The sequence below is a fragment of the Ranitomeya variabilis genome, chromosome 2, assembly GCF_051348905.1.
Source record: "Ranitomeya variabilis isolate aRanVar5 chromosome 2, aRanVar5.hap1, whole genome shotgun sequence".
NCBI lineage: Eukaryota > Metazoa > Chordata > Amphibia > Anura > Dendrobatidae > Ranitomeya > Ranitomeya variabilis.
The window spans coordinates 254171248-254192355 of NC_135233.1; the positions used below are offsets into that span (position 1 = coordinate 254171248).

Below are 21108 nucleotides of genomic sequence, written 5' to 3' on the forward strand. Positions count from 1 at the left end.
AGCACAAAAATTGATGGTATGGTGTGGTATATGGGGTACAAAGATAGTGGGGCCATTCTTCATCAATGGAAACCTCAATGCCACTGCATATCTGAAATTGCTACATGATGATGTTTTGCCCTCTTTATGCACTGAAGATGGCACGTTCATGGTGCACCACCACATTATGAGTGTCAGGTCCGATTATTCCTAGATGAACAGTTTCCTGGAAAGTGGATTGGTCGTCGTGGGCCAGTTAAATGGCCACCAAGGTCTCCCGATCAGACCCCCTTAGACTTTTATCTTTGGGGTCATCTGAAGTCAATTGTCTATGCTGTGAAGATACGAGATGTGCAGCATCTGAAACAACGGATACTGGAAGCCTGAGCTAGCATTTCTTCTGCGGTGTTGCTATCAGTGTGTCAAGAGTGGGAGAAGAGGGTTGCATTGACAATCCGACACAATAGGCAGCACTTTGAAAACATTTTATAAGTGGTCATAAACTTGTAAATAACTCATGAAAGAATAAAGTTGCGTTACAACTAAGCACACCATTGTTTTTCTTGTGAAATTCTCAATAAGTTTGACGTGTCACATGACCCTCTTCCCATTGAAAAAAGTTGGATCCAAAATGGCCACCATGGTCACCACCCATCTTGAAAAGTTTTCCCCCTCCCATATAATAATGTGCCACAAACAGGAAGTTGATATCACCAACCATTCCCATTTTATTTAGGTGTATCCATATAAATGGGCCACCCTGTAGTAAAACATTTCCCACATGTCGACTTTACATCAGTACAATTTTGGAAACATTTTTTTTTGTTAGGACTTTATAAAGGTTAAAAGTTGACCAGCGATTTCTCATTGTTCCAACTAAATTTACAAAACCATTTTTTTACGGACCACCTCACATTTGAAGTGAGTCTGGTGGGTCAGTATTAGAGATGAGCGAATTTGCACGGGTTACCCCTTATTCGGCAAGCTATAACCTTTGCCGAATAAGCTTCAGAGGGAACCCGGCTTGCTGGATCACGGCGCCGCAGCTGCATGTGTCGCGGCTGTGTCAGTCACGACACATGCATGGAGATAAAGTTTGTTGGGTTCTCCATGCATATCTCGTGACTGTGACACAGCCGCGAAACATGCAGCTGCGGCGCCGATCAGTTGATCGGCCAGCGCGATCCAGGAAGCCAGGTTCCCTCTGCAGCTTATTTGGCAAGCACTATAGCTTGCTGAATAAGAGGGAACCCAAGCACATTTGCTCATCTCTAGTCAATATAACAGAAAATATCCCAAAGTGACACCATTCTAAAACCTAAACCCTCGAGGTGCGCAAAACCACATTCTAGACATTTATTAACCCTTCAGCTGCTTCACGAGAACTAAAGCAATGTGGAAGTAAAAAATGAACATTTTACTTCTTTCACAAAAATTTAACTTTGGAACCCAATTTTTTTTTATTTTCACAAGGTTATCAGGAGAAAATAGACCACAAAATTTGTTGTGCAATTTCTCCTGAGTACGCTGATACCCAGTATGTGGTGGAAAGCCACTGTTTGGGCGCAAGGGAGGGAGCACCGTTTTGACTTTTTGAATGCAAAATTGTCTGGAATCAATGGTGGGCGCCATGTCATGTTTGGAGACCCCCTGATGTACCTAAACAGCGGGACCCCTTCAATTCCAACCCTAACCCCAACACACCCTTAACCCTAACCCTAGTCCCAACCCAACCCTAATGGAAATAAATTCCTTTTTTTTTTTACCTAACTGAGGGGTGATAAAGGGGGGTATTATTTACTATTTTTTTATTTTGATCACTGTGATAGGGTCTATCACAGTGATCAAAATGAACCAACAGGAAAAATTTCCCATTGGTGCCAGCCGGCAGATCTCGGCAGGCGCACTGCGCATGTGCCTGCCATTTTCTTCCCGGAAGAAGACGCTGACAGCCGGGGGACAGGACCAGGGGATGCAGGAGGTTCCAGAGACACCGGAGGTATCGGGGTGGGCTCGGGGGACCCAATTTCTCTCTCCTCTGATGTGATATGATCATATCAGAGGAGAAATTAAATGGGAAATTAGATTTTTTTTTTTTTTGGTTACCGTTATTCCAACACTGGGGTCGGTAAAAAAACGACCCAAATCATGTTCTCTGGTGTCTCAGCTACCCCCAGTAGCCGAGACCCTGGAGAATTTCTGACGGGGGGTGCTATAACCTTATTTCTCAGTGCCGTTAAAAAGCGACGCTGAGGAATAAGTACCCTTAACTGCTACCATTAAAAGGCGTATTGGCGGTCGTTAAGGGGATAATACAATTCATTTGTAATCCTGCCTGAAGAAGGAGCCTCTGTGATCTGAAAGCTTGCGAACATATTTTTTTCTGGTTAGCCAATAAAGGTATCATTCAGAGAATACTTTTGTCATCGTTGGGCATAAAAGTATTTACACCTTTTAAGGGGGAAAATATTTGTGGTCATGCACCTGTTCTATCCTATGTCTCCCATTTTAGCAATTGTGAAGGGCTTGTATGATGACGTTCTGCCTGGTCTGGAAGCGCAGCTGTCAGCCGCAGAAGAAATCGACCTAGAGGTAAGCAGCTGTGCCCGGCCCGCCTTGGCAGAGTGTCCATGTCCTCTCCTGTAAGCCTCATACTGTTTTCTTTTTCTTGCACTTCCACAGCCCGAGACGAAAGACGAGTTCTTAATCAGCGAAATATTTCGGGAATATGAAGATTGTGGGGAAAAATATGAAGCATGATCTCACTTTTATTATTAACCCCTTTAATACGCAGGAAACGTGACATGACACCTAATGACTAAAACAGTCGCATGACAGTAAGTTACACATGTGCCGAAATGCAGTCATGAACAAAACTAATCCTGCTGCTCACACCCAGCTCCTGGCTGATTAGTCAAGAGGCTGGAGTTTAGTGAGTTTAGTGATCTGTTGTAAAACACCAGAGGGGAGAGGCTTCTGCTGCAGCTCGGTGGGGAATATGGCCGGGCTCCTGTTCTTTTTCACACAGAAGATTTTTTATATATATTTCTCAGGTTTTTTTTAATCTATGTATTTAAATGTTTTTTTCAAGAATTTTGAGTGCAGCTTTAGAAGTGATTTGAGGCAATTGATTACAGGATCACTCACAAATTGACTAAACTTTATGCTACAAAGCAGCCAGAAGTGATGGGCCAAATTTGGCCTTAAGGCCAAATACATGTTCAGTATTTTACATCAGTATTTGAAAGCCAAAACGTCACCACTTCTGCATTTTTTTTTTTACTCACTCATGGCTTTGGCTTACAAATACTGACCAAATGCTGAACGTGTGCACGTGGCCTAAAGGGTTATTCTCGTTACTGCAGGGGCCGGTGCGTTCCTGATGAACAGGTCTGACCAGCACCACGATCTGTGCGCTTTTCCATGCTGCAAGCAGAGATGACTTTAAGTCTGCAGCAGCGGAGGAGCCCAGGGGGAATGGAAGCTGGGAGGCCGTGCATACAATGTCTATGGGAAATAGCCTGAAAGTGCCACACTCCCTCTTAAGAGATTAACCCTTTAACTATTTTTCTCCAGCTAGCTCTCATGCTAGATTGGCGTGGGCAATGTCAACATTAATGATATCTTAAGTTTCTGTTAAAAGCACCCCTACATTGAAAAATTTCAACACAGCTTTGTCTGTAACTGGAGTCAAAGGGGATATTGAATATTTTGGTTGCAATTTGTCTTTTTAATGTTACTTTTTTTGCATTTTTCTGTTTATGCAAGGGGGCTGGCCACAAGGAAAACCATTTCTACACTATTTAAAGGGAACCTGTCAGCAGGATTGTGCACAGTATCCTACAGACAGTGTCAGGTCGGCGCCGTTTTACTGATTAAAATGATACTTCACTTGATGAAATGCGTCTTGTGGTTGTTTGTATTTGTAGTTTTGAGTTAATGATATGCCCGTGCTTCGGGGGGGATCTTCATGTGATGCTCTGCTTAGGTATTCATCAGTATGGCTTCAGACAGGTCACTGATCCCTCACTGACCCGCCCCCTAGTTTACATACTGCATATCTTATTGTTTGAAGAAAAAAAAAGAAAAATGAAATTACATTCATCATGCAGGCAGCGAAGCTTGTGCTATAGCATGATACGATCTAAAATATCCATATTTTCATTTGAATTTGTCATATAATTTTCTTGGGGGGAAAAAATTCTTAATCAAAATGGTGCCTGCGCAGTAGCATCATTCAGATTGCTACCCCACTTATTCTCTCCAGTGTTTTTATAAAGAACTACACAAGAATGAATGCTTCAATATTTATATCACCCAAATAAAACCACAAATAATAGGGTGGGATTATCCCTGCTGTCGTGGAGGGTTCCTAGAAATGGAACTACTGGTAAGTCTAATTCTATTTTCTCTCGTCACCCTCCACATAGGAGGAATGCCAAAGAATCATTTTTTAGGCGGGGACAATGGCCTGGAGAACTTTTTTTCCAAAGACCAAATTGGTATTCGACATTAAATCTAGTCTGTAATGTTTTGAAAGGGTATGAACTGAGGACCAGGTGGCAGCTCTGCAGAGATGCTCGATGGAGGCGCTTGCCCTCTCAGCCCATGAGGCTGACACAGCTCTGGTGAAGTGTGCTGTCAACTTCTCTAGAAGTATCATTCCTTGGTTTCCGTAAGCTCCACAAATTGCTTTTTTAATCCAATTTCCAATCGTGCTTTTGAAAACTCTTTATCCTTTATTTTTTCCCAAAGTGTTGTATGAAGACATTCTAGTCCTTCCTCCAGGGTCTTGACCTTTGAAGATAGTGAAGGACTGTTCTTTGTTCGTCTAGAGTATGGAACTCCGTTTCCTTAGCATTGGACGGGTTCTGCCAAAAAGGCAGCAGCACAATTTCTTGGGAGCTATGGAACTCTGAGGAAACCTTAGGTTAAAAAAAAAAAATGGATCTAGGCAATAAATAATTCTGTCCTGTAGGGTTCTTAAAGGGAATCTGTCACCCCAAAATTCGCCTATAAGCTAAGGCCATCGGCATCAGGGGCTTATCTACAGGATTCTGTAATGCTGTAGATAAGCCACTGATGTAACCTGAAAGATAAGAAAAAGAAGTTATATTATACTCACCCAGGGGCGGTCCCGGTCCGATGGGCGTCGCAGTCCGGGTCCAGCACCTCCCATCTTCATACGATGACGTCCTCTTCTTTGCTTCTTAGGCTACTTTCACACTTCCGTCGGCATGGGCCCGTCGCAATGCGTCGGGCTGACGTACCGACCGACGCTGTGAAATAACTGCAAGATGCGGGCAGTGGATGCAGTTTTACAACGCATCCGATGCCCATTCTGCAGTCCGGGGAGGAGGGGGCGGAGTTTCGGCCGCGCATGCGCGGTTGAAAATGGCGGACGCGACACAAAAAAACGTTACATGGAACGTTTTTTTGTGCCGACGGTCCGCCAAAACACGACGGATGCGACGTGTGGCAATGCGTCGCTGATGCAAGTCTATAGAGAAAAAACGCATCCTGCAGGCAACTTTGCAGGATGCGTTTTACTCAAAAACGACGCATTGCGACGTACGCCATAAGACGGAAGTGTGAAAGTAGCCTTACTGCGGCTCCTGCGCATTCGTACTTTATCTGCCCTGCTGAGGGCAGAGCAAAGTACTGCAGTGCGCATGTGCCGGGACTCTGACCTTTCCCGGCATCTGCCGGGACTCTCTGACATTTCCCGGCACCTGCGCACTGCAGTACTTTGCCCTCAACAGGGCAGATAAAGTACGCCTGCGCAGGAGCCGCGGCAGGAAGCAAAGAAGACGTCATCATATGAAGATGGGAGTCGCTGGACCCGGACCGCGATGCCCATTGGCCCGGACTGCCGTTGGGTGAGTATAATCTGTAGATAAGCCCCTGATGCCGGTGGCCTTAGCATATAGGCGAATTTTGGGGTGACAGATTCCCTTTAAGTAGGGTTCTCTGATTGAGAGGGCCTGTAGTTCACCTACCCTTCTCGCTGTTTTGATGGCTACCAGAAAAGCTGCTTTCCAAGACAATTTATCTAAGTCTATAGTTCAAATGGAGATATTGTGAGGCCTTTGAGGACCACGTTCAGATCCCAGGCTGGGAATAAATTGGGAACTCTAGGTTGTAGACGAGAGGCTGAAATCATAAATCTCCTCACCCAACGATGGTGAGCTAGAGTCTGATCAAAGTACGAGCTGAGGGCTGCAACTTGGACCTTTACAGTGTTAGTCTTTGGACCTTTCTCCAGCCTGCTTTGTAAAAATGAAATCGAGGATTTGCACCACATTTGAATATAACACATTCGGCGGGTTGGATTCGCGCCAGGACATAAAGGTTTTCCATATCTTGTTGTAGATAGAATTAGTCATTGGCTTTCCTGCTTCCTTGAAGTGTCTTCATCACTTTATCAGAGAGACCTCTAGCCTTTAGGTTGATGGATTCAGAAACCAGGCTGCAAGCTGTACGGCTTTAGGATCTGGGTGACAAATCGGTCCCTGGTGGAGAAGGTTGCTAGTTGGTGGGAGAACCAGTGGACCATCTACCTTTAAAAATTGTTCAAAGCGCTGAACCAGCTTCTTTTTGGCCAATAAGGTGCTACTAATATGGTCTTTGTCTTGTCCCTCCTGATTTTCTGCAATGTCCTTGGTAGGGGGGGAATCAGAGGGAAGGCATATGCCAACTTGAAGTTCAAGCGGTGGGTGAAAGCATCCATCTCTATGCATGTGTAGTTCGGGTCTAGAGAGATGTATTTGCTTGTATTTAGACGGGTAGCAAACAAGTCTACCTCCGGGAGACCCCATTTTTCTGTTAACCCCTGAAAGAATCCACCACCTAGGCTTCATTCTCCTGGGTGTACCAATTTGCTTCTGAGGAAATCTGTTTGATCGTTGGCAGACCCCTTTGGCTGGAATGCAGACAGGGAAGAACATGTGTTGTTCTGCCCAAGCAAACATCCTGCTTGAAATTGCCTTTAGGCTTTCGTGTCTCGTGCTCCCTTGGTGTCGCAGATGCGCCACTGTGGTCATATTGTCTGAATATATTTTTATATGAGTCCCTTGTACCAAGTTTACTGCCGCTTTTAGTGCTTCTTCTACTGACTTCAACTCCCTGAAGTTTGAAGAACGAAGACTGACGTCTTGGGATCTTATCCACTGGAATGTGTTGTGGATGACCGTGGCTCCCCATTCTTTTTTACTGGCGTCTGTTGTGAAGGTTGATAGGGGTATTTTGATATCAAGCTACTCCCTGCCCCAATTCTTCGGCTTGAGCCACCCGCTGAGGGAGGATTTTACTCAGCCTGGCAGGCAAGTAGTTTTGTTCAGGGACCCCGGGGCACCGTCCCAGCAAGATAGAAGGTGGGATTGTAAAAATTTGGTGTGGACCTGGGCCCAAGCTACCGCTGGAATGCAGGAGGTCATGGACCCTAGTGCTGACATTGCCAACCTAATACTTTTTTTTTTTTATCTTGAACTGTATCAGTATTTGTTTCTCCTTTGGCAGATGAGACATCTGGTCTTGTGAGTCCAACATTATTGACAAGAAGATTCTCCTGGTGGATGGTAACAGGTTGGGTTTTTGATCATTTATTAACCATCCTAAAGATGTAAGAAGACTCAGAACTTCTAATATTTGGCCCTCAAGGACAACTCCTGATTGCCCTATGAGTAGCAGGTCGTCTAGGAAAGCAGGGCTGTGGAGTTGGTAAGCCAAACCTCTGACTACTCAATTTCCATGACTCCCGACTACATGACTCAGACTCCACAGTCCTGTAGGTAAGGTACGATACAGATATTTCTGTTCTGGATAGCCGCTATCACCTCTGTCATTACTTTGGTGAATCCTCAGACATCTTTGATGCGTCGGGTGAATGAGGATGTGATAGCATCCCGAAGGTCTATGGGTGCCATTATGAAGTCTTGGCTTACCAATGGAATGGTTCTTTTTAACAATTCCATCTTGAACCTCTTGTACTTTATGTGCATATTTTTAGGTTTTAAATGTATCATCCTGTGTTCCATTTGTTTTTTTTTTATTAGGAACACGCGCAAATAATGTCTTGTTCCGCACTCTTTTTTTGGAACTGGGGATACCACCCTGAGGGAGAGTAATTTTTGGAGAACAGTCAGAAAGCATTTTGTAACTCCAGAGATTGGAGGGAGCTTACTCTCAATATCTGTGGAGGTCTGGAAGAGAACTCGATCTTTACCCCGGTTTGGACTGATTCACGCCCATTGATTGGAGGTAAGAAGTTGCCACTAGGGGAGGAACCCGGAGATCAGACCTCCTAACGATTCAGCATCATTGTTTTTCTTGACGTTGTCCCTGGGAGAGTAAAATGTTTCTGCCTTTAACTCCCTTGGGATAGCTCCAGCATCCGGTTTTCCTCTATATGATGGTTGATTTTTATGGGGATGAAAGGACTGCTTCTTGGCCACTTTGGGAACAATTCGGCCCGGGCTTGCTCGAACATATATTCCCCTTTGATGCGATATCTCCGCTCCATAACTTAAGCTACACTGCTCTTCTGGCTGAATTCGACAGGACCGAAGCTCTGGCTGCCATCTTAACTGACTCTGCGGAGGCACCGGCCAGAAACCCTGTGGCTTTCTTTGAGAGGTATAGATCGCAATAGCTCCTCTTGAAAAATACCCATTTTGAGGTGCTACTCCAGCTGATTTAGCCACCGGAACATTGACCTGGCTATTCAGATGGATCCCACATTCGCATCCATCAAAGCCGTGGATGTTTCCCACAATTTCTTTAGCAGGCTGTCCTTGCAATCCATAGGGTCTCGGAATTGGGAGGAATCCACAAAGGGTAAGGTCGTCTTTTTTTGCCACCTGAATATCCACTTCTGGTACTTCTGTCCAGAATTTGGATATTTTCTTTTCCAGTGGGAATCTTCCTTTCAGCTCTGTAGGTGTTACCAAGCGCTTTTCTGGTAGTTCCCACTCATCCAGTATCAATTTTTTAACCGGAAACACTAACTTTTTCTGAGATTTTAGACCCCCAAACATTTCATCCTGAATGGTGTTCTAGACAACTGCTTCCTCCTCCATGTTCATAGTGGTTTTCCTCCAAATCTTCTGATGCAAAGTAATATTTTTTTACCGCTTTGGGACTGATCTGCCCCTGAAACACTCACCTTCTTCCCACCACTCACCACTAGGTCGACCATGTAAATTATTCTTTTGTCTGCACCATATTTTCTTTTGAAAAAGAAACGAAAAATCCAGTCCTGTTGAGCCGGACTGCAATTTTTTTCTATTATCCTCCTATGGTGCCTTTCGTGGAGGGTGACTAGAGAAAATAAAGATTAAACAAATCAACCAAGGTATCATTATTCAGTATAAGGACGCCGACCTGATACTTGTCTGTAGGTTGCACAAACCTGCTGACAGATTCCCTTAAACAAAAAAAAAATTACTAAGACGTAACCAAGTAAAGGTAACGTAAAAAAGGTGCTAATTTTATAAATTATTCGAAGCAGAAAAAAGGCACCAAAGACCACGATGAACTGGGACTTTTGTGTAAGAGGGTCCAGAAGAGCATTTTCTGCTTATTACATTGGTGGTGATTTTGTGCAGACTTTTAATATCGCCGGTCACACTGTCTTTGCTGCTGTTTTATGCCCAAGTTTTAAATTTTAGGGTACGTTCACACAGGACTTTTTTGCTGCTTTTTTTTGCTGCTTTTTTTTATGCTAATTAGGTGCGCGTTTTTGGTGCGTTTTTTGGGTACGTTCACACAGGACTTTTTTGCTGCAGATTTTTGCTGCTTTTTTTTATGCCAATTTTCAGCTGCTAGGACACCTCATAATGGCTCTTTACACCTTACTACCAGGAACTCCCTCACAATAGATCACAATCAGGACACCTCACAATGGCTCTTCACACCTCACAATGGCTCACAATGGCTCTTCACACCTTACTACCAGGAACTCCCTCACAATAGATCACAATCAGGACACCTCACAATGGCTCTTCACACCTCACAATGGCTCACAATGGCTCTTCACACCTCACTACCAGGAACTCCCTCACAATAGATCACAAACAGGACACCTCACAATGGCTCTTCACACCTCACAATGGCTCACAATGGCTCTTCACACCTCACTAACCACACCCCTAAGCTCTTGGCTGTGAGATCCCTTCCTGCTGGCCATGATTTTCTGCACAAAAAAAGCAGCAAATAATGCTACATGCGTTTTTTCAGCGTTTTTGCAGCGTTTTTTTCATCACCCATTCAAGTCAATGGGTGAAAAAACGCTGCAAAAACGCAGCAAAAACGCTGAAAGAAGTGACATGCCCTATGTCCAAAAAAAGCAGCAAAGCAGAAAAAACTGATCAAACAAAAAACCAACGTGTGTGCATGAGATTTCTGAAATCTCATAGGCTTTACTGGTACTGTAAAAAGCAGCTGAAAATTAGCATAAAAAAAAGCAGCAAAAAAAAGCAGCAAAAAAGTCCTGTGTGAACGTACCCTTATATCCGTTTGTAGATATATCTGTATATAAACTGTTTAAGGGTACGTTCACACAGGACTTTTTTGCTGCTTTTTTTTTATGCTAATTTAGGTGCGTTTTTTTGGTGCGTTTTTTGGGTATGTTCACACAGGACTTTTTTGCTGCAGATTTTTGCTGCAGATTTTTGCTGCTTTTTTATGCCAATTTTCAGCTGCTAGGACACCTCACAATGGCTCTTCACACCTTACTACCAGGAACTCCCTCACAATAGATCACAATCAGGACACCTCACAATGGCTCTTCACACCTCACAATGGCTCACAATGGCTCTTCACACCTCACTACCAGGAACTCCCTCACAATAGATCACAAACAGGACACCTCACAATGGCTCTTCACACCTCACAATGGCTCTTCACACCTCACTAACCACACCCCTAAGCTCTTGGCTGTGAGATCCCTTCCTGCTGGCCATGATTTTCTGCACAAAAAACGCAGCAAATAATGCTACATGCGTTTTTTCAGCGTTTTTTTCATCACCCATTCAAGTCAATGGGTGAAAAAACGCTGCAAAAACGCAGCAAAGACGCTGAAAGAAGTGACATGCCCTATGTCCAAAAAAAGCAGCAAAGCAGAAAAAACTGATCAAACAAAAAACCAACGTGTGTGCATGAGATTTCTGAAATCTCATAGGCTTTACTGGTACTGTAAAAAGCAGCTGAAAATTAGCATAAAAAAAAGCAGCAAAAAAAAGCAGCAAAAAAGTCCTGTGTGAACGTACCCTAAAGATGGCTTTTTTCAGATTACAGGAAAAAAAACCTCACGCTGTCTACTGTTTTTTTTTTTTTTAGAATCCTGTAGACTCTACAGTGTAGAGGTAATGATGTGAGTTACTGCCGTTGGCCACCAAAGCCATCCCAAATCTGGGTCTTGTCTGATGAAGCCTTCAATATTACTGGTATTGATGGTCCAAGGACCATTACAAAATGGGGCATGTTGACCATTGCTACTAGTTTCATGTACAGATACATTTTATTAAAAAGAGGATTTTTGGTACTCACGGTAAAATCTCTTTCTTGGAGCCTTCAATGGGGAATATAGGTAACCATGGGTGTATGTTGCTGTCGCTAGGAGGCTGACACTATGCAAAAAAAGGAAAATAGCTCCTCCTCCACAGTATACACCCACCGACAGGCACAAAGTACCTCAGTGTTAAAGCAGTAGGAGAAGCAACCAAAAACTCAACATATATACCAACCCAACAACGAATGCACATAGGCCCAATAATGGTACAAACAATTAGGGAGGGTGCTTTGTCCCCCAATGAAGGCTCCAAGAAAGATTTTACGGTGAATACCAAAATCCTTTTTTATTGCTTCATTGTCGACACGGGTACCCATAGAACGTCCTAAAGCACTCCCATGGGGACACTGGTAACCTTGGGATGTCCCAAAGCAGTCCCTAGGGTGGAAAACAAACGATGGATGGAAAAACTGACTCAGGTCGGCCAGTGCGAAACAGCCACCTGCAGCACCTTCCTTCCCAGGCCTGCATCAGATAAGGCATGGGTATGAACCCTGCAAAAACTCGCAAAGATGACCAGGTCACAGCCTTACAATTTGGAAAGCCAAGGTCCAGTGACGAACAGCCCAGGAAGGCCCACCACCGAGCGGAGTGAGCCTTCACCCCCGGAAGAGGCTGTTTGTCCTGAATGTGGTACGCCTCCACGGCAATAGTGAACTTAGAAGCTAGGAGCCCAATATGACAACCTTCAAAGATGACGAACAGGGCAGCAGATTGATGAAAGGGAGTAGTCCTTGAAAGGTAGACTCGGATGTCTGACGGGATCCAGCTTGTGGAGGGACTTCTCCAGGGGGTGGACCAGAGAGAGACAGAAGAAAGGACAATGTCTTCATTAATAAGAAATAAAGACAATCTTAGGTAGGAACACCTTGTCCTGATACAGGATAAGGAACGGGGAACGGCAGGACAATGCCGCTAACTCGGATAACACTTCTAATGGACGTAATACACCTAAGAAGACAACTTTCCATGACAGGAAAGAAACATGTCTTGAGTGGGCTCAGCTGGAGCGCGCCTAAGATAAGGTTAAAATCCCATGGATCTATCAGAAGATGTTGAGGAGGTGCCAGGTTGCCTGGTTGCTGGGGAATCCCCACATGTAATCAAGCTGGCTAACAGATGTAAATCATTCAGCTGCGTTGATGAAAACTAAATCTCCGAGCACTAAAAAATACTCGGTCACCCGAGCGTGCTTGGGAAATCTCGAGTAACGAGTATATTCGCTCATCACTAATCATAACCTATTTGCTGATAGTTCCGCCTGACAGTTTATGTAAGCCACGGCCGTGGCGTTGTCCAACTGTATGAGGACCGGCTGGCCTGCGAGGAAGGTCTGCCAGTGGTGAAGGGCAAGGAAAATTGCCCTGATCTCCAGGAGATTGATGGGGAGAACGGCCCTGCGCTGTATGACGAAGACAAAAACGCTCCCCAAACGAGGAGACTGGCGTCAGTGGTGAAGACCTCCCACCGGAGAGGAAGGACTTCCCTCATAAAACTGATGGCGTCACCAGTTGAGGGACTGCCTCACCTTGAGAGGTAGAAGCACGGGGCCATCCAGGGAGATGGTCCTCTTGTCTTAAGCCAACCATAGGGCCAGCTGAAGAGGACAGGTATGGAACTGGGCAAGAGGAATGGCTTCCATGGCAGCAATCCTCTTCCCTAGAACGCTCATGAAGGACCGTATGGGGGAGAGAAGCTGGTTGCTTTAGAGTGTAGATCCCCTGGCAGAGGGATGAAAACTTCTACTTTGGAAGAAGACACTGGCTTGGGTTGTGTTGAACCTTATATCCAGAAACACTAGGTGCTGAGCTGGGGTCCGGGAGGACTTCTCTCGGTTGATAGTCCAGCCAAGATGGACCAGTGTCCAGAGAAAACTGAAGACACTGGCAGCAGTCTCGGCGGTGCAGCCCCTTGGTCAGAAGATCATCCAAGTAAGAAATTATCAGATGATTCCCCTTGGAGCGAAGGGTGTCCATGACCGCTGCCATGACATTCGTGAATAATCTGGAGGCAGAGGCCAGGTTGAAGGGAAGGGCCGTGAACTGATAACAATCCTCCTGGATCGCAAACCGTAGGAACCTCTGATGCTGAACACAAACAGGAATGTGAAGAAATTCTCCTGGTTCCATGGAAACAATTACCAAATGTAGGGACTTCGTCCTGAAATGGAGGATCCGAACGTGACCGTTCAATCTCTTGAGGTCCAAAATCGGACGGAGCAATCAGTCTTTCTTCGGGACTATGAAAAGAATATAGTAGAACTCAAAAAAAATTTGTTCCTGGGGACGGGTATGAATACTCCTCTACGTGGTAGGGAAGAGGCGGCCTGAAGCACCCCTGGGGCCTGCGACTTATGTCTTGACGGGTGAGACAGAAGGAAACGTCTTCCTGGGGGAGAAGAAAAGTCTATTTTCTAGCTGGAAGTCACTATCTCTCTCGAGATTGAACCTTTTCCAATTAAAAGGATGTTTAGACTTGGACCGGTTAAGCCTGGACCCAAAATGTCTAGAGCCCTGCAAGGCAAAGCCAGTGAGGGACTTTTTTTGTTTGTTTTAACAGCGGATCCACCTTCCACGCTTTCAGCCAGAGAATGTCGCATATAGCTACCAGCCGCATCAAAGGAAGCGGTCAAGAGATATTTGCCGGCATAAACTATCTGATCTGCCATCTCATCCGGAGGAACTGCCGCTAGAATACCCCTGACAAAGCATTCTTGCCCAGGCAGACATGGACTTTGCCACCCAGGTGGAGGCAAGTATGGGACAGAGGGAGGCACCAGCTTCTTCAAAGTCTGACTTAGCTAAGGATTCAATCTGTCTATCCGTAGAATCCTTAAGAGATGCACTGTCCAGTAGAGACAAGACTGTTTTGGAAGACAGGCGAGACACCAGCAGATCCACAATAGGGGATTCTGCCCATTTATCAACGAGGTCTGGGCTAAAGGGATAGAGAATGTATAGCTGCTTCCTTCCTGGGAAGCGCTTTTCAGGGTGTTCCCAGTGTTTAGACATAATCGTTACAAATTCCCTGTGATTAGGGAAATTTCGGGAAGGACATTTTACCCGTCTGAAGGATACGAAGTGCTCTTGAGCAGGTGCCTCGTCCTCGCTTAGGTTCAGAATTTGGGTAATTGCCGAGATGAGGCTATCCAGCCTATCCTGCATCCTTAGGTCTGGTCCGTATCGGACTGAGACTCAGACTAGGAATCCATATCAGACCCAAAAGCCGCCTCCGCTGAGTGGGCATGGGGTGAGGAATGCATCCAGGAGGATGCGGAAGGACCCAGAGGAAGAACTGGAAATAACCCGCTTCCTTTGTACCCGATTTGTCCCTGTGAAGGTTGCAGCCAAGGTGCGTGCAAATCACTGTGAAAGGCGTTCAAAGCACTGGTGGCAGAAGACAAATATGGAAGTCACTCCAGGGCCTAGGCGACTTTTGTCAGGTCTGAGACCGACTGTGACATGGTAACAGCCCACTGCAGAGGGAGGGGAGTGCTCTCATCCCGGGCGTTAGAGGGTTTCTGTGTAGACACAGTGGAGGAGCAGCAGGACAGATAGGAATGGGCCTCTCTGAAATTGGGCATAAGAGAGGGACTAGGGCTACTGCTTGGGAGAGCTAAGCCCTTGTGAAGCGAGAAAATAACCAGTCTGGGCTGGTCCTACCAGATAACAGAGATGGCGCTGTCACTGCTCAGGCTGCAGTGTCCCCCAGATCCAGTGCAGGTTAGTGGTGGACGCCTGCTGTGCTCTTTGGAGCCGGAAGTCGATGGTGACAGTACACGAATCTTCACACGCTTAGCAGACAGAGATACGCTAAGTGGGGGGGGGGTGTCTCAGGTGGTCGGGAGAGAGGAATAGAGAAAACACACTCCTTAGGACAAAAAAAAAACCTACGCTCAATAGAGGGGGCAGCACCGATTAGCCGAGGTTCCAGTAAGGGGGCATGGCTAAGCGGAAGACGGCCTCTGACTGGTCAGGGGCCCGGTGAGGGGGCGTGGCTAGAGTCCGGGAAAAGGCCCAAAGCCGGGGACTAAATTGACCTGGAATTAGCTGCGACGCCTCAGCACCCACAGTGACAGGACCGGCAAATGGTCCTAGTCCGGGCATGAAAATTTGCCACATCTGTACATTGGAGAGCTTGGTTGGCCAATTTGTGCCGGCTGTGTCAGGGAGCAGGAGCCCCTCCTATTGGCTATGCTGCTAGAGATATAGGCACCGGGCAGGGAGAGAAGACCCATGATGTGGGGGGCGTGGCTCTGGCCAGCACAGAAGGAGAGGGAACCGGCCCTCTGATTGGGCACAGTAGCACGTTCTACAGAAAAGGGGCATTAACGAAGCACTAGCCAGGATGAAGAAAAAATGGCTGCAGCCGTTCAGTGGCGCCATATTCTGTGCGGCTGTCCTGTGGCGGGTAAACAGTGAAGCAGGCAGGTAGCTGCCAGGGATAGAGAAAAGGGCATACCTGTAAAGGTGAGTTCCAAATCCCTCTTCACTGACGAGGACATCATCAGGAACCCTCGGATGTATGAGGGTCACTGGTAGAAAAGGGTCCTCCTTCCAGCACCGTCTCCGGACAGTGCAGAAGACAGCATCAACCCCTTACACAAAGGGGGAGGCCACCGCTGGTGACCACAGTCTCTCTCTCAGCCCGCTCCGGGGAGAGGGGTGAGGAGGGGAAAAGGCAAGGACTGGCCACCAGGAATCGCCCTGAAACACCCGTAAGGGTGACTGGATAAAGGCCTGCCTGTAGGTCTGAGAGTGGGCGATGTGGGTGACATCACACTGCTCTCTCGGTGGGAAAACAGGGTGAGAAATTACACCCTGTTACCCAGAAGATGAAGAAACCTGAAAGACAAAGGAAAAAGATTAATAAAATAAAACAGGTGACCTGGAAAAAAAAAAATCTGGGATCAGATCAAGGTCTGCCTCCTACAAGACACTAAGCTTAAACTGAGGTACTTTGTGCCTGTCGGTGGGTGGAGGAGCAGCTATTTTCCTTTTTTTTTTTGCATAGTGTCAGCCTCCTAGCAACAGCAGCATACACCCATGGTTACCTGTGTCCCCCAATGAAGTGATAAAGAAAAAAAAGAATTACAGTGCAGCCAATGTCTTCAGAGCTGCACTCACTATTCTGCTGGTGCAGTCACTGTGTACATACATTACTGGTCCAGAGTTGTATCCTGCATTATACTCCCGAGCTGCACTCACTAAATACATAAGTCCAGAAATGTTTGGACAATGACCCAAGTTTTGGCATCTAAGCTGTTTATAAAACCATCTTGCATGTGTTTTAGTAATCAATGTTAAAAGTGCAGCCTCTCTGCTCTAGGGCTCGCTCACACTGGTGTATAATACGGAGGAGCGCAATGCGAGAAAACTTCACATTGCAATCTGACCAGTGCTATTCAATGAGGCATGAGAAAAAAAAAATGGTAGCTTACTGCTATAAGCAGTGTATCTCACCCTACCAAGTCAAAGGGTACGTGAACAACATTGAACTGCACCCGACAATCAGTACAGGCAGTGGAGAAATGAATCTCATTCTCTGCACCTGTGATCCAATTGTCACATGAGAGAGGATCGGATCACAGTAGCATGACACTGCTCACGCTCGCAGCAGAGGGGTCTGCACTATTTAGCCTTGTGTACACATTGACTGCAGGAGCAGAGCAGATGTGCACAAATCTCTCGCCTGCAGCAGCTGCTTACTGCAGAGATGAAAGGGATATTTGCACCCCTGCTCTGCTCCTGCAGTCAGTGTGGGCACACAGGGCTCAGTACTGTCAGTCAGCACAGGGAGAGGGGCAGAACGTGCACTGAGGTTTTTGGCCAAGACCCAGGTGCACCATGCAATAATATTAGCATATGGTTAAAGATCATTTTATGGATAAAACTCAAAATACTCAATATGATTTCTTTATAGGGACCAAGTACTCTACGACTAGTTGATTAGTTTAACTGAAGTTGGGGGCGACAGACTGCCTTTTAAGCTACGGTAACTACCTTCCGTTACCTCATACATTGGGACTGGTGAGAAGGAAACTCCCCTTGTCCAACAGACCGAAGCGGGATTTTAGCCTTTCACCACTTCTTGCTACATCAGTCCTTGTCATCCACTGCAGGTACAGGCTAAAAAACACTGGTCAACAAACACGTAGCAGGTTCAATCCGTTTATAAAAATAAGAACTTGCAGAACATTGCTTGTCCAGCCATCCTCAAAAGTCTGTGAGCGAGAACTTGGGAGTGATCACACTGCTATAGAATGTGTTAAACTCAAATATCAGAACTGTACAAAAAATGTATAAGGCATAGTGTAATAAAGAGCTCTGGAGCTGTCTACTAGGCCATGTTCAAAGCACCCACCTTTATCAATACCGCTGCTTGCAGTCAGTGGATGAGAACATTCCAAATTGGCCCTGATTACAGGGAGTTCGCCACTCATGTCCGCAGCCAGAGATGATCGGCGCTGATGACGTTATGGCTCCACACACTGCTGGGATGCACGATCAGCCAGTATCAAACATGTAAGAATGACTCCCACTTGCCTCCAGATGCAGCACCAAGTTCTGCTGAATCTGATGGGTTGTTACAATGCAGACAACCTTCTAGGTGCTGACACACAGTAACAAACACCAGCTGTGGAAGCAGAACAAGGTCAACTTTAACAACTCATATCCAGCTGACATTTCTGCTCCGAAGAGCAATATTCCCATCCATTGACAGCAAGCAAAAATCTTGACAAAAGCGAGCATTTAAAAAAAATACAAGTCTATGAGAAAGGTGCAGAGCGTTTTACTGTACAATGATTGCGCCTCATTTACATACACCCCATTAATTAAATGGTGCACCGGGTCTCTAAAGTGCCATTAAGTGCTGAATACTTGGCAGCAACTGGTATAGAAGACAAAGTCCTGCCCATGGGGTAAACTTGGCAGCCGCTAGGAGGAGACTTTCCTCTTTTTGGCGTCCTGGTTATAGTCAAACTGCACGTTCTTATTTCGATAGTCCTGGTCTCTGGAGTAGCCATGTGCTCTGCTGGGTGGCAGCTGGTCTCTGTAGGCGGGATGTGAGGGGCGCTTGACTCCAGCTACTGATGATGATGATGATGATGAGTAGTGCGTCTGGGAGCGGCTGTGGGGATGTGCTACACTTGACTTCTCTCCCGCTGAAGGATTGAGATCTCTGGACTCTTGCCGCCGTGCCAGTCTGGGATCTTCCAGCTTCCCTCTTCTGAAAGACGGTGCAACCTGAGCCACCGTACGGTTCTGCATTGGTCTAATGTCCACGGCAGGATGTGCCACGAGTCGCCGAGGGGCCGGGACCACCCGTTTTGGAGGCAGGATGTGGTCTCTGGCCGATGCATCTGCAGGAGGAGTATGGGAATGACTGCCAGCTGAGGCTGGCCGCTCCACCACTGGCCCACTTGCATGGTTGGGAGACGTCCGCACTACAACAGGTTTCAGTTTCAAGATCCTGTTGACGTCTTTCTGGTAGAGCTCCTCCTTAGTCGTGAAGAGCGCTCCTCGCCTCTTGGCATCCTGAATCAAGTGGTTCCAGTCCTTATTCTCCTGCAAGAAGACATGAGCAGTAGTGATGAGCGAATATACTCGTCGCTAGGGTGATCTCAGAGTATTTGTTAGTGTTCGGAGATTAAGTTTTCATCGCCTCAGTTGAATGATTTACAGCTAGTAGCCAGGCTCAGTACATGTGGAGGTTGCCTGGTAATCCCCACATGTAATTAAGCTGGCTAATAGTTGTAAATCATTCAGCGGCCGGGATGAAAACTTAATCTCTGAACACTAACAAATACTCGGAGGTCACCCGAGCAACGATTACACTCGCTCATCACTAATGAGCAGCTATGAAGTCCTAGAGCAATCCATGTATAAACCTCTGAATCATAAAGGAGCAGGCTGGCCACAGCTCTACCAGCTAAGCAAATTAGCTCTGGTGTGCTAGGTGGTCTATTATCAACCATTTCAGGGTGCCTGTAGTACTCTGAGACGAGTGATAGGATGTACAAAAACAGTCTTGCCCCCATAAGATCACCACTATGCTGGAAATTATCAGGGTGTTGCTCACCATTAGGGTCCTTAGGTTCCCCAGGATGAAGAGACTGAACCGGGCCCTCGTGATGGTCACGTTCAACCTTTGCCGACTGGCCAGGAACCTAAATGTAAGGCAGAAGGCGCAAGTAGAATATTGGAGGGGTTGTCCACCATTAGGCAACCACTTCTCAATTTTAGCATTTTCTCCCGTTAAAATAAAAGCACATGTACTCGCCTCCCGTGCCAGCTCTCGCTCTCCCAGGGCTCTTGTGAGGGGTTGGTGACGTGAGCCCAAACAACGCTGGCTTCTCTTCCTGCCTTCAGAAAACTAAGTAATTGACAGGAAGTGAGCGGAACCCCAGTTCTGACAAATTATTAACAGGAAGTTAGACCTGCAGCTACCGTTCACTTCCTCTCAATTACTTGGTCCAAAGCCGGGGAGAGATAAGCCAGCGATGATTGGGCTCGCAGGGCTCACGTGAACAACCCCTCAGGAGAACCGGTACAGGAGGCACGTATAGGGGTTGTGAAGAAACTGGATTATATCTTAATTACCCAGACTATTTTTACCAAACCAAGAAGTATATGCTGTTATCTATACTTTTGTTTGTGTAAGCCTGTAATAGTGACTTGTAAGCAAAACAGTCATCTGGGTAATTAAGATATACCGTAATCCAGTTTCTTCTCAGGCGTTTTCTTTTGATGGGGAAACCACTCATTGAGAAGGGGATGTCCTAGTGATGGACAAACCCTTTAATGGCAGAAGGCGCCTCATAAACCCACAGTGTCTATACAACGGCACAAGACTCACCCGATAGACCCTTGGCCGAAGTTTGCCCGCACACACGACACGATGATACAGTCCTTCTGCCGCCCCTGGAATCCATCCACTGTATCCACTTCAATACGTCTAAAAGACACGAGAGGTTAAATTAACACAAGGTCATGTCTGCTGCGATTAGTCAAGCCAGAAGGAGCAGATATATAAGAATGGAAACGCTACAGACTGGGTAAGGGGACATCCATCAGGAGAGGCCCTCCCTGCTCCCCCACCACATTCAGTACAGGCTACTTCTCACCTGGAGTCGGTTCCAAATTCTTTCTGGAGCGCGTTGATGATCAGCATCTTCTGGGCGCGGTACGGGGTGATGATCCCGATACTGCGGAAAGTAAACTCCTTCTTGCTCTTAATGAGCTTCATCAACGCCACCACCATTTTTATTTCTTGTGGGTTGGCAAACGACCTGCAGGAGAAGGAAGCCATGTTAATGTTCAGAACCCCAGCAATGTCAGCCAGGGTACATCGCGTGATCTGATTTGGCCAGTCAGTAGCTGGAAGCAGAATCATGTGACATTCACTCGCAGATTGCATCATCTTCAGAGACTGGCTGAGACAGATCATGTGATACCTCCAGGTTCTGAGGGGGTCGTGTGTTACTATTTACAGCCCTGTTTGGGGGTGTGGGTATAATCGCACAGACTACAGTCCCCATCCTAAAAAGGTATATTACT

General features: G+C 46.3%; 2 protein-coding genes across 3 annotated transcripts in view; one reads left to right on the forward strand and one right to left on the reverse strand.

The window, feature by feature from the left end:
- TTF1 (transcription termination factor 1) overlaps positions 1 to 3897 on the forward strand; it is a 102906-nt gene extending 99009 nt beyond the window's left edge. Inside the window, exons 12-13 of the mRNA XM_077284675.1 lie at positions 2492 to 2571; positions 2662 to 3897. Coding sequence (XP_077140790.1) covers positions 2492 to 2571; positions 2662 to 2739 — 158 coding nt within the window. The 3' untranslated portion in view covers positions 2740 to 3897. The remainder of the gene's footprint in view (positions 1 to 2491; positions 2572 to 2661) is intronic.
- A 13807-nt stretch (positions 3898 to 17704) lies between these two features.
- The window catches only part of SETX (senataxin), a 41133-nt gene continuing 37729 nt past the window's right edge, over positions 17705 to 21108 (reverse strand). The window contains exons 22-25 of one of the 2 annotated variants that reach the window (XM_077284677.1): positions 20676 to 20840; positions 20408 to 20506; positions 19631 to 19718; positions 17705 to 19116 (exon numbers count right to left, since the gene is read on the reverse strand). In XM_077284677.1, the coding sequence (XP_077140792.1) occupies positions 18487 to 19116; positions 19631 to 19718; positions 20408 to 20506; positions 20676 to 20840 (982 nt within the window). In that variant the 3' untranslated portion in view covers positions 17705 to 18486. Of the gene's footprint in view, positions 19117 to 19630; positions 19719 to 20407; positions 20507 to 20675; positions 20841 to 21108 lie in introns of those variants that run through there. The other variant, XM_077284679.1, reaches the window with a different exon arrangement.